This window comes from Amblyraja radiata, chromosome 5, assembly GCF_010909765.2.
Source record: "Amblyraja radiata isolate CabotCenter1 chromosome 5, sAmbRad1.1.pri, whole genome shotgun sequence".
In the NCBI taxonomy this organism is placed as follows: Eukaryota; Metazoa; Chordata; class Chondrichthyes; order Rajiformes; family Rajidae; genus Amblyraja; species Amblyraja radiata.
This window is the reverse complement of record NC_045960.1, coordinates 80598774-80615523: the sequence shown is the minus strand read 5'-3', so window position 1 is coordinate 80615523 and position 16750 is coordinate 80598774. Positions and strand designations below refer to the sequence as shown.

Below are 16750 nucleotides of genomic sequence, written 5' to 3'. Positions count from 1 at the left end.
ACTGTGCCACTGAGGTTGATTAACCTCAATACCTGCATTATGAGCGACACTTTTGTGCCACAAAGAGTTTTGTTCATCTCCCTTTACAGGACTTGTGACTGAAGGTGTACTCTATGCCAACCTCGCGCGTGAATGAGAAAGATGAAGTGGTCCCTACAAAAGATAGAAAATGCATCTGTGCACATCAACCTAGAACTTCTCTTCGCCAAGCAGTTGATATTTTAGGCTTTATTACATTTAGCCCTAATTTTAGAAGAATGAATTGCACTAAATATAGCTGTGATAAAATGTGAATAAATGCAGAATTGCTACATTTTCTGTTTAATTGACTTTTTATTCAGTTTCTGGCAAGGTAATTTATATTTCCAATAACAATGTTTCATAATTAATTGGTAACAGCATTATCTCTGCAGATTGCACTGATTGGAATCTTCTCTCTTCCATATGTGTGTCTTCCATTAACTAATTCTGGTTTTCTCCAGACATGCTGCCTTTTGTCAAACTATTCTGAATGCCATGGCAGAATAGAGGGATATTATCTATTTAGCTGATTGTGTGCTGAAGTTTAAAGCAGTATCATAGATATAAAAATTGTATTCACAAGAGCGAAACACAGCTGTTGTCAGTACCATACAGGTTGTCCCTGGGTTACCAAAAAAACACACTGCTGATGGAAATGGACAGATGACATTTCAGACAGAGATACTACTTCAGATGGATGCCCAAATTATGGACACCTGTAGATACGATTGAGGTCCCATAATATTATTACATTCAAAAGTCCAGTAAAGTCTTAAGTTCTCACAAACATAAAACTAATTTCCCCCTCAGCTTTCAGCAATTGCTTTTTCTTATCAGTCTTGTGTTCTTTATGCAATTAATTATAATATTGACTGGACCAAGTGGGACCTGTTGGGTCCCGTCCCCCAACACAGAGGGTGGGGTGGGGTGGGGGCGCTGTGTCACACAGGAGAGCTGGTCCCCGAACGCAATATTTCACCACTCACCACTGCGCAGGCACGGCTGACTTGTTCCCGTTGTGACATATAAGATGGAGGTATTACTGCGCAGGCGCGGCAGACTGGCACAGCAAGTGCAAAAGCGATTTATTAAAGCTTAAAATGTGAATAACTCTTAAAATATGACAACAATTTAAACATTAAAAATGAGATTTATTCAGTTATGTTCTTTCGTGTTGTGTCTCCGGCTTCCTCTGTTTAAATCTGGAAACTGCCATCGGAGTGCCCCTCCCGCCCCGAGTGGCCAGTCGTGCTTTGCAAACTGACATTGTAGCGCTGGAGTGCCCTTCCCTGCCGAAGTGGGCCATTGTGACGTCATTCGTTTTTTAAAATCTGGAAACTGATGTTGGAGCGCTGGAGTGCTCCTTCCGCCCGGAGTGGTCCATCGTGCTTTGTGAACTGCCGTTGGAGCGCTGGAGTGCCCCTTCCTGCCGGAGTAGACCATTGTGATGCCATTTTTTTTCCTAAATGGGTGAGTTTTCAGGCTGTTTTGAATTTTTTTGTTTTTTTAATCTGGAAACTGCCGTTGGAGCGCTGGAGTGCCCCTTCCGCCCGGAGTGGGCCGTCGTGCTTTGAAAACTGCCGTTGAGACGCTGGAGTGCCCCTCCCTGCCGGAGTGGGGCATTGCAACGTCATTTTTTCCCCCCAAAATGGGTGAGTTTTCGGGCTGTTTTTTAAAATTTAAACGATTCATTACTTCGGAAATATAGGTGGGAATACGACGGGAAGATGTTTATCGCCTCGACGGGAAAAATGTGAGTAGATGTGGGAAAATGGGAAGGCTGTGGCCTAGCGTTTGGAAGAAGATAGGAAAAGCAGATTGACACATGGTCGACACAACGTGGGCACAAACAAGACGAAGACTTTTAGTTATATAGAGATGAGGCATGGTTACCATATTGAATGATTATTGTGTATTTTCCAAGTAATAGACAAAGTCACCATGGACACTAGTCTCGGACACTGTTCTTTACCCCGGGGAGGTCTGAATTGGGGTAATAATGTGTCCCTCTCCGTATCTGACAAATAGCACGCTCCTCTATTTCCTCAACATCAAGTAAATAAAAATTGATCCTTGTAATACTCAATATCAGGCCAAATCTGGGATGACAATAATTGAAGGTTGATACCCTGCACCCCAACATATCAGAAAACAACCAAATCAGTGGAAAGTGAGAAATAAATGGGCTTGCTCCCGAGGAAGGAAATCGTTTTTTCTCATCTTAAAAATGTTATTCAAAGAATAAGAACTTTAAAAATGTGTATTCGTATGTGCACTGCCAGTCAATAATATCACAGATGAACAATCTCAATCGCTCTCCATCCCAATATCCATGTCCTTTACTAGTATTCAAAAGTATCGCATCTGAGCATTCATGCTCAAAGATGCAGAATCCAAAGAATCACAATTAAGTGACCCATCTCGTATTTTATCCCCCACCCCCGTCCCCAATGGTCTGTGCCTGTAACTGTGTCTGTGTCCCACACCTCCAGTTGTGTCCACATCCTGCAGTCTGTGTGCAACACTCCTCCCTGTCCCCAACCCCATCCATGTGCTATTCTTAGCAATCCCTTTTGTAATCTTATCATCGCATAACTTTGTTCTTTTAAACAGTCAAATATGTTTTTAAAAAGAAGAATAAACAAGGTGAGATGCAGAAAATGAATTGCAGACACTAACATCTTGCATAGAACAAAATGCTGAGGTAATTCAGCAGGTCAGGCAGCACCTCTGGATCTCGCCTCCAGCTCTTCACCCTTCCACCCCCTACTTTCAGTCTGAAGAAGGGTCCCAGCCTAAAATATCGCCTGTCCTTTTCCTCCCAACATGCTGTCTGACCTGCTGAGTTACTCCAGCACTTTGTGTTCTTCACAAGGTGAGATGCTTAATGTTTGAATATTGTTTAGTTACAGTAACAGCAGATGCGCTCATTGTTGAGAAAAGGTGCAGAATTATTCTTTTGCCATTGATACATGATTATAGAGAGACAAGTGACGGCAAATGCTAGAGTCTGCGGCAAAAAATAAACTGCTGGCAGAAGGCAGATGGTCGAGCAGCATCTGTAGAGGCAAAGGGGTAGTCGACGCTTTAGATTGCGAGCCCCATATCAGGCCTGAACGTATAGAGGGAAGAAGTGCAATATATCAAAGTAAGAGGCGAGGGGTGAGATTATTTTCATCTTCAGTTGAAAATATTTGAATAAAATATTTTTATCAACTCTCTGGATTCCAAACAAAACAATGGAATGGTTTTTACAATATTTGCGCAGAAAGAATTTGGTCAGATACTAAAGCAGTGGTATTAATTAGAAATAACAAAATAATAGTGTACTAACAAGGACAAAGTGATGAGTAACGAAGGGTCAGACAGCATTCTCCAGAAATACTCCCTGACTTGCTGAGTTACTCCAGCAATATCTGTCCTTTCCAATGGTATTATTTATTTTGCAATAATGCTCTCAAAAGTCACATTATGTCACTACCTGGGATAACTTGTATAAACATGTGCAGTAAAACCCACAAAATTATACTCCTATTGTTGTTTACCTCTGGAGAGGTGTACAACTAGTAACTTTCTGAAGAAGGGTCTCAACCCGAAAAACGTCGGCCATTCCTTCTCCCCGGAGATGCTGCCTGTCCCGCTGAGTTACTCCAGCATTTTGTGTCTATCTTCGGTTTAAACCAGCATCTGCAGTTCCTTCCCACACATGGTGACTTTCTCTATTTATATATCACCTTGTTAAAGCAGGTTTTCTCCTTGACAAATGAAGTAATTGACCAGAACAGTAGATCCACATTGTGAGTGTACAGAATCAAATGAAAGTAACACAATTGCACTTTGTTCAGGTTCCAGTCTGTCTCACTATACACAAAGTAGGAAAACCTTTATATCCCTGCGAACATTTATTTTACTTAATAAGTCACCATTGCAGTTAGTTTTAATTAATAATTATTTTCCATCACTTGAGGATGGTACAGATGCTTGCTATCAAAGATGCTGGCTGAAGAAGCAATGAAATGTAGCTGTTGTAGATTAAATTGAATGTTGAACGGGTCGGATCCTGCCATTAACATAACACATGGATGTACATTGAGAGCCAGAAAAAATGCTAGTGTGATTCAAATGAGATGGGCCATGATGAAGGAAATAACATTTTCTGGGTCACTAGAATTTCAGGCAAATAATAGACAGTGACAGGAAGAGTTCACGTATATTGGGTTGGTTATTAACAGATTAATTATACCACATAAAAGAAACAATGTAGGTCTCAAGATGGGTCTCAACCCGAAACGTCACTTATTCCTTTTCTCCAGAGACACTGCCTGACCCGCTGAGTTACTCCAACATTGTGTATCTATCTTCAATGTACTGTATTGCATTGGTCACAAGGGGTGAAAATTGCATCATACAAGCCTTCCCCAGATACCCGACCTACAGATATCCTGTACATACGAGCATGTATTTTTGGAGACTGATGGGATGGACTTGGTGGCTGCTGTGAGGGAATTTCCACATGCCTTCGCTTTCTCCACCTCCAACCAGAGCTGCAACGTCCGGGGAGCTGGGTCGAACTAAACTGAGTTGAGAAGGTTCACTCGGTCATTCACTGAGCCAGTGAGGCTGGCTTGTCACTGTTGTTCCCAGGCCTGTTTGCTCTCCTATCACAGCTGTTTCTGTGCTCCTTTCCCACACACTGTTCTTATTAATTTTGAACTCATGAGCAGTTCAGGTTACAAACAGTTCTCAGAAATCTAACGTTTATAACCTGCGTTCGGCTAGTACCATAAAGTCTGCAAATGAGATTGGAGAACATTCATTTGATAGATTGGATGGATATTGCAACTCATAGCTGACATTGGTTCTTTACATGTAGTAAGGAGCTGGAAGAATCTTTTGATACTTTTGTTCGCAAATAAGTGCATTTTCACAGATTTAATGACGTTCATCTGAGATTTGTTATTTATGGAAACAAGGCCCAACATAAGGAAATGGTAACTACATGAGAGAGTTAATTCTTTGCAAGCGTTTGTAAACATTCAAAGCTGTGGAGTTACCCAAAGTCAGAAAAGTTGAATGATCAACAGAAAAAAGCTCATGTGACAAAGGGAAAGCCTGAGGCTGTTTAGAAAGGAGAAAAGAAACCAGCCAGACCATCTCTGGGATGGGATTTGTTTAAAATAGCATCAGGTCAGCACATTATGGGCCGAAGGACTTTACAAATGCTGAACTGTTCTATATTCAACATTGAAAGATGCTGTTACCACCTTCCCACTCAACTTGGCCAATAACCAGTGACATGTCTGCATTCTCATCATGGAAATGACATACAGCACCAGGACCACCTTGAATCATAACAGCAAATGCCTGTTAAAGCAAAGCGCTGAAAATACTGGAGCAAGTGAGGAAACCTAAGGGTAAAGAAATGCAGAGTTAATGCGACACAGGTTCACCTGCACCTCCTCCAACCTCATCTATTGCATCCTCTGCTCCAGACAACTTTTGTCTACCTGCAGAGTTAACATCTCAGGTCAGGTCATAGACATCTTCATCACAACTGGAACAGAGAGCTTGCTTTAAATTGCAGAAAAAACAGGAGGAAGAGGGGTGGATAGATAGGACAAAGAAAGTATCTGTGACAAATTGTGGTCAGAGTTGCCATGAGAACGAGTCGTTCCCAATAACAGGTCAGGTGTGTTAATGAAGATGGAAGAATGTGCCAATATCACAGCCAGATGAGAAAGCAAGTTATCAGACGCAAGGGAATGCACTGAGCTTTGTTATAACATTATAGATACCATAAACTGGTTAGAGTGGGTGTGGAGTGGAGCATTAAAGTAGGAAGCTGAAGATCACACTGAGACCCCCCTCCCCGCCGCACTTCAATGTCTTGTTTGTAGACACAGCTGTGTCGGTAGCCTCCAGTTCCTTTGATTTCGTGGTAATTTAGGAGACTTTCAGCGCTGGAACTAAAGATTATCATAAAAGACTATTTTAAGACGAGCTTCGTGTAAAATGTCACCACTCTCCTGTGCCTATTTTTTAGGTTTAAAGATAGAGGGAATAGATATATGGCAGGTACCAGGACAGTACAGAAGATCATTGGTTGCCCTCCCCCCTCCCGCTGCCTTAGCAGGGTAAAGAATATCATCAAGGACAGCTCCCATCCTGCGTTTGGACTGTTCGACCTGCTGCCCTCTGGAAAGCGCTATAGGTGCATCAAAACTAGGACAAATAGACTCAGGAACAGTTGTTTTCCGAAAGTCATAACTACTCTTAACTCACACATGCACTAACTTCACAGCCCAACACCCGGACTTCCATTTATTCTATCCACGTACTGAAATTTGGAACTGTAATGTGTATTGTAACTATAATTTTTAATATTTTTAAATAATTTTTAATAATTTAATATAACTTTTAAACATCTGCCTAAGAATACTACCTATTCATCCTTTACCATTTTGCCTTTATAGATATGTATATAGCGCCGCAGAATTGTGCACCTATCTCCCCCCCCCCCCCTTGTTTTGTTTTCTGTTTTCTGTTTTTTTGTACTAAATGATATGTATGCACTGAGTACGAGCTGCTTTTAATCTCATTGTACGTGTATAGTGACAATAAATGGCATATCTATCTATATCTAAATAATCTTGTCCGAGTTGGGTAAAATGGCAAATAAAATGACCCATTGATTGATGTGGAGTATGGCGGAGAAGGAAGGTGAAGACCGGGCATGCTCTGCTTTGGCTCTGTTCACGAAAGGGCTTGAGAGCAGAGGTGTGGGAACCAGCGAAGATTGAGCCTGCCTACTATGGTAATACAAGCTTCTGTAAAGAAAAAGGAAAACGTTTCAGAGGCACCTGTGCGGAATGAAATACGATGAAGGCCGATGACTCCTTACAGGAGGCAGGGCGGGTGTTAAAGAAAGTAACCCCCGCTAAAAGCTGGCTACAACTACAAAAGACGCTCCAGGGAGTCCACCTTGCTTTGGGTCGAGCGCTCAGCTGCAGAGACCGACACAGCCGCCGCTCGGAGCCACTGAGCCGGATTCAGGTTCAGATCTTACCCCCTCCGTCCTCAACGCCAGAAAAGTTCGCGTTTTTCCTCCTCCTCCTCCTCCCCGGCTGAGTACGGATCGCGTTAGAGGCCGTAATTCGTTTCAAGGCGTATCCGGAACACCTTCTTTATTTCCATATTTTTTTTAGGGGGCGAATAAAAAAGGGAAGGAGCTCGTCATCGGGCGGTTTTCGGCTTTTCAGGTTCCGGGATGGAGCTGGAGGCCGTGCTGATGCTGGCCAACTCCTCCACTTTATTAGTGTGCATGGTGCTGAAGTTCCCGCAAATTGTCACCGTCATCGCTGCAAAGAATGCGTGGGGACTGAGCGTCCGCAGCCTGGTGCTCGAGCTGGTCGGGTGAGTGACAAGTGGCGGCGGGCAGATCGAATCCTGGCCCGGGAACCCGCCCGCCCGCCGGCCCGCCGGCCCGCCTGCAGACAGACAGACAGACACACAGCTGCTGGTCCCGGGAACCGGCCGTGCGAAACGATACTAGCTCCATTTATCTCAGGAGGGAAATAGGTCTGCCAACAGCCATAAAACACAGCAAGATACATGAAACATGAAATTAAAGTGACGAGTGGAAAGTTCAGGATTGGGGGATGTGCAAAGATTGGGGAGGGGAGGGGGCGTCTGTCTCAGACTACCCCACGACAGATGGGGGAGGAGTTGTACAGTTTGATGGCCACGGGGGAAAAGGATCTCTTGTGGCATTCTGTGCTGCATCAGTTACTTGTCATTGTCTGTAACTCGTTTTCACCCAGCCCACAGCCAACAGTGGCCTGTTTACTTTATCGTCGTCTCTTTTTTTGCATATCTTTCATTCATTCGTTCTGCATCTCTCTATATCGCCGTCTATATCTCGTTTTCCCCTTTCCCTGACTCAGTCTGAAGAAGGGTCTCGACCCGAAACGCCACCTATTCCTTTTCTCCAGAGATGCTCATGCTGCCTGGCCCGCTGAGTTACTCCAGCTTTTTGTGTCTACCCCAGGACTGATGGGCTGATTGAGAGCTGCTCCTTGCCCATGCCCCTTAGCTCTGAGGCAGAGTGGTCCTGGCAAACCTGCAAAGAGTGGCTACCTTAACTTAAATAGAACAGATAAGGTCATATTGATATCTACTTAAAAAATGATTGATTTTACACATCCAATTTCCCCATTTTTATATTTCTGAGATCTGCTCTGCTAGCTCATATCTGCAGGCTGTTACATTAATGTCTGCACATGAACCTAAGTGATGCTTTTATAAAGTTACACATCAAAAACATGGCGATAAGTTTGTTGGAACATCCTTTGGTAAGGATAGAGGTTAGAATATGGTTTGAATATGGCTTCATTCTATTCTGCAACGCAAGACTTCGCATTTTATTTTTGTCCCTTTGGAACAAATAGGTTTTAATAATAAATAAGTTGCCTTTTTAATCTGACCAATGCTACCTTAGTTAAACAGGAATGATACACCGCGCAGAGAAGTTGCCACATAGTGTTTTGGTAATGAGTCAAACTGAAGCAGGCTGAAGAATAAAATTGTTTCGCAATTAGAAATATTTCAGAAGATCACAAGCAATAAAAGCAAAAGTGGCTCTGTTTTGTGTATGATATCCATATCACACTACTGCACCAAAAACAGATTAATTTGGCAAATTCAGGCTTTGGTAGTAACAGACGGCAGATTTTCTGGACTATTGGATGCTATTACAATGAATATACCGACACAATTTAAATTAACTTTACTGAGATGTTACACAATAGCATAAGTTCCAGGGAAGTTGGTAGGTTAAGGCATTAGGAGTTGCAGATGGTGGTTTACAAAAGGTCAACGGAAATGTGGTATTCAAGGCCCCAGAATATTGTACGGATTGAGGGAAACAGAACCACGTAACATTCAAAGAAAAGCTAGAACCTTGGTGAGTTGAAATTGTAGAAATGTACAGCACAATAAAAGATTGAAGGTAGTACTGGAATAATTGTCGATTTACCCACAATAGGCAGGTAAAGGTGATAGAAACAGCCAATAAAGAAAAAGAGTGCTAAAAAAAACAGCCCTTCATTGGTTTTGAAGTGTATCTTATTTTTGTTCCCAATTAATAATTTGTTGTGCTATTCTGTTGGGACAGGTTAATTGATTACTACTAATAATGCACACCTGTGGATAGTGTTCTCACGTTTAGATCAGGCTGTTTATGCAGAACATTCCTTCAAGATTATGTGTGTAGGAGGAGTCCAGGGAGTTATTAATGACAAAGGAAGGGCAGGATTTCCTATACTCAATGATTTGGTACAATCCCTGCTTCCATATTTACCACAGATCACTTTTGTTTGCAGTTTCAATTATATTAATTTTTTTAAATATTTTTATATCTGGAGGTTTGTTTATGGAAGATTGAAAAGGCTGTTGACATGTCACAAGTGGAAAGGTTTCAGCTAAATTTAGAAGAGTACAGTTTATGTAAAGCAACAAAATGTCAGTGCTCTTGTGCATTACCCTGTTAGACAATTTTAATAATTCACTTTGAATTTTTCTCATAACAAGCTCTTCAGCCTACATGAAGTTGGTGATGGGGGCGGTTGGCAAGCTGAAAGAGTGAGAGATGGGAGGGAGATTTGAGGAAGGAAGTAGTGGCTGGAGGGGGAAAAGGTGTAGAGAGCGAGCGAGAGAGAGAGGTAGGATTGAGGGTTGTGGAAGAGAAGAACAGTTTAACAAATTTGATGATTTGATAGACAGAAGCAATAACATGGAAAAAGGAAAAACAGCAGCTAATGGATACAGATTGTACCCCTTAATTCATCATATCAAAGATTATCTTCTATTTCTCGTATCTTAGGATGCAGAATAAGGCAACGTAATTCATAATATTAATTCTGTAGAACATTGGACAGTGCAGGAATGGGCCCTTCGGCCAACCATGTCTGCGCTGATCATTATTCCAGTCTAAATAATCTCATCCCCTGGTGTGTATCTCTTCATTCCTTCCCTGTTCATGTGCCTGCCTAAATGGCTCTTGAATGTTACCAACATACCAGCCACCACCATGCCTGACAGTGCCTCAGAAATCCCCTTTCTGTGTGTAAAAAAACATTGCCTCAGAAATCCCCTTTAAACTTTCCTCCTCTCACCAAATCTATGCCCTCTAGTATTTGATAATGCCATCAGATATATAGACGGCGATATACCTACCCTATCTATGCCCTTGGCATGCCATCCATTGCCCTCTGACTTTCTGGAGAAAACAATCCAAGATTATCCAACTTCACTATAACTGATGCTCTCCAATCCAGGTAACATCCTGGTGAACCTCATTTGAATCCTCTCCACAGCACCCACATCTTTGCTGCAATGTGGCGACCAAAATTCCAAATGTGGCCTAACTAAAGTTTTATACAGCTGCAACATCCCAACTTTTATATTCAAAGCCCTGAGTCATGCCAAATTCCTTCTTTTCCATTTATGTTTCTACTTTCATGGAGCGACAGAGTTGCACCTCAAGATCCATCTGCACATCCATGATTCTAAGTGATCCTAAGATCATAAGACCACATTTACTCCAGATCACTTTTGTTTGCAGTTTCAATTATATTTTATGATCATGTTCTGCCATTTCATATGATCATGTTCTGCCATTTAAGGTATACTTTCCTTTCGCATTTGAAATCCCAAAATGCAACACCCCCCACACATGTGTGGATTAAACTCCGTCTGCCATTTGTCCACTCAAATTTCCAGCAGACCTATATCCTGCTGTATCCTTTGACAACCTTCTTCAATATGCACACCTCCACTAATTTTAATGCAGCTATTCTGAAGCAAAAATGTATATTTATTTTAGTCACATCTTCTCCCATAAGGATGAATTAGAGAACATTACAACTTTCATTTACATAGTGCTTTTAACAGAAAATGTTTGATACTCGAAGCACTTCATATGAGTGCTGTCAAACAAAATTGACATTTTGTTCCAGGCAGAAATCTTAACGTGGATAACCAAAGTTGTTTGAAGAATGATTTTTAAGGAGCATTATGAAAGAGGAAGGGTGTGTAAACAAGAGGGAGGTAGAGAGGGGTCCTTTCTCAACCGCGGACTGAATGAAACTGGCGAGACATCCAGCCATTTATACATCTCAAGAATTTCAGGCTGGAGGGACCTTTTCGAGTTATTTTAAAACAGGTGTGATATTTTAAAGAAGTCCCTTGATCAGGGAGACACACACGACAGAGCTTTGTGGAAATGTCTTCTGGAAATCTCCAGCTGTCAGAGTTCTCTCAGGCTGCACCTTAGATGTGACCATCTCACGGAAACTGTTATCTATGATGCTTTCACAATCTCGGATTATTCTGATCATGCCCAGCTCTCGCTTCCATTCCTTGAAGTGGTCCGTCAGGAGCTGCACCAGGACACACCTCCTTCGGGTGTACTCACCAGGGACACTGAGAGGTTTCCCAGATCTCCCACATCTTGCGGGATAAACATATCTGAATGGTAGCCGATTAGGAAAAGGGGAGATGCAACGAGACCTGGGTGTCATGGTACACCAGTCATTGAAAGTAGGCATGCAGGTGCAGCAGGCAGTGAAGAAAGCGAATGGTATGTTAGCATTCATAGCAAAAGGATTTGAGTATAGGAGCAGGGAGGTTCTACTGCAGTTGTACAGGGTCTTGGTGAGACCACACCTGGAGTATTGCGTACAGTTTTGGTCTCCTAATCTGAGGAAAGACATTCTTGCCATGGAGGGAGTACAGAGAAGGTTCACCAGACTGATTCCTGGGATGGCAGGACTTTCATATGAAGAAAGACTGGATAGACTCGGCTTGTACACGCTAGAATTTAGAAGATTGAGGGGGGATCTTATAGAAACTTACAAAATTCATAAGGGGTTGGACAGGCTAGATGCAGGAGGATTATTCCCGATGTTGGGGAAGTCCAGAACAAGGGGTCACAGTTTAAGGATAAGAGGGAAGTCTTTTAGGACTGAGATGAGAAAATCATTTTTTACACAGAGAGTGGTGAATCTGTGGAATTCTCTGCCACAGAAGGTAGTTGAGGCCAGTTCATTGGCTATATTTAAGAGGGAGTTAGATGTGGCTCTTATGGCTAAAGGGATCAGGGGATATGGAGAGAAGGCAGGTATGGGATACTGAGTTGGATGATCAGCCATGATCATATTGAATGGCGGTGCAGGCTCGAAGGGCCGAATGGCCTACTTCTGCCCCTATTTTCTATGTTTCTGTACCTCAGTGCTAACTACCTCCCCAGACACACTAGGTCTGAAGAGTATAGTTAGAGGACCTTACCCAGTTTCTACCTACACCTCTGCTCAGCCTCCTCGCCAAAGCCTATCAAGCCAAAGTCTCAACACTTGCTACTGAATGGAACTGAAACACAGTCACTCTCACAATGGCTGCTCCAAAATGGCCACTCTGCTAAAGCCTGACTCCCTTCTATTTTGAAACTACCAGCCCTTACCTTAACAGATACTCCCACATTTCTCCTCTTCCCAGCACTGCAATTTCTTGGGAAATGACCAAGCCCTAATGACTGATTTTTAAATCTCCATGCAGTCCACTGCAATATTGCATGCATTGACCTGCACCATAAGGATCGCATTGTCAGGGTCTCTTTTGGATGTCTCTTAAATTCCTGGAATTTGAAGTAACAATAGAGGTCAATAGATTATTAAACATCAGGGGAATTGAGGGCTGGAGACAGTGCAGAGAAATAAAATGGAGGGGTTCATTGGCTTATCGCTGCTTGTATTTCTTATATTTAGTAGTTGCATTAACGAATCACATGGCTGTTCACCCGAATTAACCTCTAATTAACATTAGGGTGTTTTATGCTGTAAATAAAATAATTGCAATGCCTCTCCACATTCAGTGCTTTCCCAATGAAGAGGCATGTAATTGTTTTATTTAATGTTACCTTAAGTCCACAGGCCTGATGGTGAAACGTATACAGCTCTTGAAATTAAAGTGCTGCATTGCTGTTCCTGAAACATGAGAGATTTCATTCAATTATTGACATGATATAGTTACCAGAAACACAGCTCTGCATAGTTTACTGTCCATTTCCCAACACCACATTGATTGAAGCAGGCCTCTAAATTTAACAAAGAAACTAGACAGATGGTCTTAAGTAGCCAAAGTCACCCTTTGTATCAATAGCTATTGATGGCCTTGAAGGAGATGATAGTTCAATGGGTCAATGATTCCTGTATTATCACCTATCCCAAGGTACAGTGAAATACTTTTTTTGCATACAGATCAGCAGACTATCACCATACATAAGCACAGTCCCCGGTTAGTACAAATGGTACAGAACAGCCCACTGAGTCCAAATACAAGACGCAGGGCTCTCACTTAACTTTTTTTCCCTGTTGCCAGCCGGGCAATCTTGGCAGCTTTTTAGGTTGCCAAATGACAGTTTAGGTGGTCATTTAAAACGGCTTGCATGACGCGTGCGATAATGTACTCGGACGAAGTGCGTAGTTACCAGTCGGAATTATGCTCAATGAAGCATTCACATATTATTTCTGCTTCGAATAAAGTCATAAACTAAACATATTCACTAATCAAGACATGATATATACCACAATGACATCCAGCAAAATTATAATACAGTATCTCAACTCTTTTTACACATTGCAATTAATGCAATTTCTATTAGTTCTTTCCACTTCCAAACAAAAATGTGGTTGGATTATTCAGCGTATGATCAACCTGTGTCAATAAATCCTGGACCATGGTAACATATTTGCTTAACCATGCACACTACTGATTGATGCATGTTTACTGTGAAGGAGCGAAAATGACCATGACATGGCCATAGCATGGGTCGTTATTGCTATTGGTACAGAAACACTCTCGCTTCCCACATAATTTATCCATAACAAAATATCCAGGTTCCTAGGAAATTTCTAAAGGCATTTTATGATAATAGCTGTTAAAACTGACAATACGCATCTGACTGGTTAAACATTACACCAACTGACAAGAGATGGCCAAAAAGGACATAACTGCAGCAAATTATCCCCATCAGTCTGAAGAAGGGTTTCGGCCAGAAACGTTGCCTATTTCCTTCGCTCCATAGATGCTGCTGCACCCGCTGAGTTTCTCCAGCATTTTTGTGTAACTGCAGCAAATGTTCTTTTGGTAATATGTTTAAAGGTGTCAAAACGCCACATTACCGGACATTCAGATTAGATGTACGTGTTGTGAACAGCAATGAAGATACCCAGTTTGAATGCCCCCAGATTAAAAAATAAATAAATAATAAATGCTGTTTCCATCATTCCCACTTCAGAATTAACGTTAAAATTTCAACTGAAATATCTCCTGACCAAATTTGTGATGTATATGACCGACTGTAGAAGTAAAACCTGGATAAATCCAACATATAGTTGTGAATGTTGCTTATTAAATAACTACAGTACTGATACTCCATATTAAGAGCATTGATTTGCCGTTAAAATGAATTCTGTAATAACGTGTCAACGGTAGCAGTGACAATCGAACACTGCGGTTTGAATGAGGGGATCAGTACAGGATGAATTAAGGGGTCAATACAGGATGAAGGGGGGGATCAGTACAGGATGAATGGAGGAGAAGTGCAGGATGGATGGGAAGGAGGGTAAGTACAGGATGAATTGGGGGACCAGTGTAGGATGGATGGGTGGGTGGCAGGAGAATCAATGCAAGGTGGATAGGGTGATCAACGCAGGATGAATAGATTGGGGGGTAGATGGGGAGGGGAGCACAGGGGATGTCAGTGAGGACTGAATAGAGGGCGGGATGGAGGAGGGATCCCAGGATAAGAGGTGGAGGGGGGCGCACAAAAGAGAGAGATAGAGAGGGGGAGGGGGGAGGTGGGGAGGAAGGAAGGTCAGCGCTCCTCGTACAACATCATCCCGCTGCCTTGGCTGGTCCTGTCCAACGCCAAGTGCCGCCGCCAAAGGGGGAGGCGGTTGGGATCTCCTCGTCACTGCCTCCCCTCCTCCGCCAGCCAACAGCAAGGTGCGAGACCGAGCAGTGCAGCTCAAAGATCCTATAGCTATAAGATCTTTGGTGCAGCTGCTTCAGATGGCGGAAGGAGGCCTCCCCCTCCCTCCCTCCTCCCGGCCTCGGCGTGCAAGAGGGTTTGTTTTGAACGCGCCGTTAGCGGATTTGCAAGCAGCGGCCGCTATCAGGGCGGGCGGGGTGCGGGGGGAGGAGGAGATGCAGCCGCTGCTGCCGCTGTTCGGGGCCCGTCATTCGCTCCGACCCTTCGTCACCCCGCACCTAATATCTTTGCCCCGCAATACAGCCGCCGCTGACACGAAACATCACGTTCCTTTTCTCCAGAGATGCTGCCTGACTCGCTGAGTTACTCCAGTTTTTTGTGTCTATCTTCGGTATGAACCAGTATCTGCAGTGCCAAGCCGGGCAAAATGACTCGCCATTTAGGTTGCCCGGCGGCACTTTGGGTGGTCAATGGCACCCGGGCAACCGTTAATTTCGAGTCACAATTTTGGCACCATTTCACAGTCCCAGCTGCAACTTGCCTCAATTGCCCATTGCAGCCGTCATCTCCATTCCTGTCGGCCCCTAAACTGACGTGCCTCTCCTTGCACAGCCCTCTTCAGCCCTTGTTCCCTGGGGTCACCCCCCATGGCTGACCTTGAGGGCACAGAAGGCAAGATTCCCCCTTCATACCAGTCCTTTAGTCCAGCATCTGCCGCCGTCTCCCTCCATCCTCCTCTCTGTGGCTTCCCTCTCTGGGCAGGTTCTCGGTTCTGTGGCGGGCGAGCCTGGGCTGCTGTTGGGATATGCTCGCTGCGCACCGGGAGTAGTTCTCGTCGTGTGCGGTTCGCCGGGAGTGCTAATCCTTGATGGAGGTATAATCAGAGTTGCATATCTCGGAAGAAATGTTTTGGAAACCTAAATGGATCAGGTACACAACTCAGCTCCAGAGCCCAAGATAAACATGTCCCTGACAGCCTTAGAGAATGGCCACCAGGAGATGATAACAGAAGGGGTGAACCAGATTAATTTCCTCAAAAACTATTGCATGGTATGGGAGCACCAAGCCAATCAAGGACCCATTCATCTAAAGGAATGAGCCTTCCATGTAATCAAAAACACTGCAGTAAAACAGTAAAAATCTGAAGTAGAAACAGAAAAAGCTAGATGATCTCACAAGGTCAGGCAGCTTGTATGGAGAGAGAAACAGTTAACATTCCAGATCAAAGACCCTTAAAACTGGAAAGGTTTCCACATAGATGCTGGCTGTTAATCCAGCATTATCTATTTTTATTCGTGCCTTCCACATAGATCACCCAGCAGCCATTATACTTTGAGCATTTCTCAGGAATAAAAACCTCCACTACCAAACGCACCAGCTTCTATTCAAGTGCAATGGTATTCCATAGCATCCACCGGGGAAAACTGGAGAATATAAACATGGTCTAGCTGTGTTAATGTTTGAGTTAGCTTTTTGAAGATTTTCTTTTAAATACCTTGAAACTGCAATTGATTTGAATGAATCTAGTGTAACTGTTCATGTTTATGGAAGCCACCACTTCCGCCCAGCAGTCGATTGCCTTTCCTCCTACATCTCTGGCATGCTTAGTCATTCTTCTAAAAGCCTTACACATTTTGCTTTGATTGGCTACAAGGTTATTATTGCACTGATTTTTTCAGC

General features: G+C 43.1%; 1 protein-coding gene across 1 annotated transcript in view; it reads left to right on the top strand.

Annotated features, from left to right (window-relative positions):
• The first annotated feature begins 6956 nt into the window (after positions 1 to 6956).
• slc66a3 (solute carrier family 66 member 3) overlaps positions 6957 to 16750 on the top strand; it is a 28419-nt gene continuing 18625 nt past the window's right edge. The window contains exon 1 of the mRNA XM_033021592.1: positions 6957 to 7434. Coding sequence (XP_032877483.1) covers positions 7289 to 7434 — 146 coding nt within the window. The 5' untranslated portion in view covers positions 6957 to 7288. The remainder of the gene's footprint in view (positions 7435 to 16750) is intronic.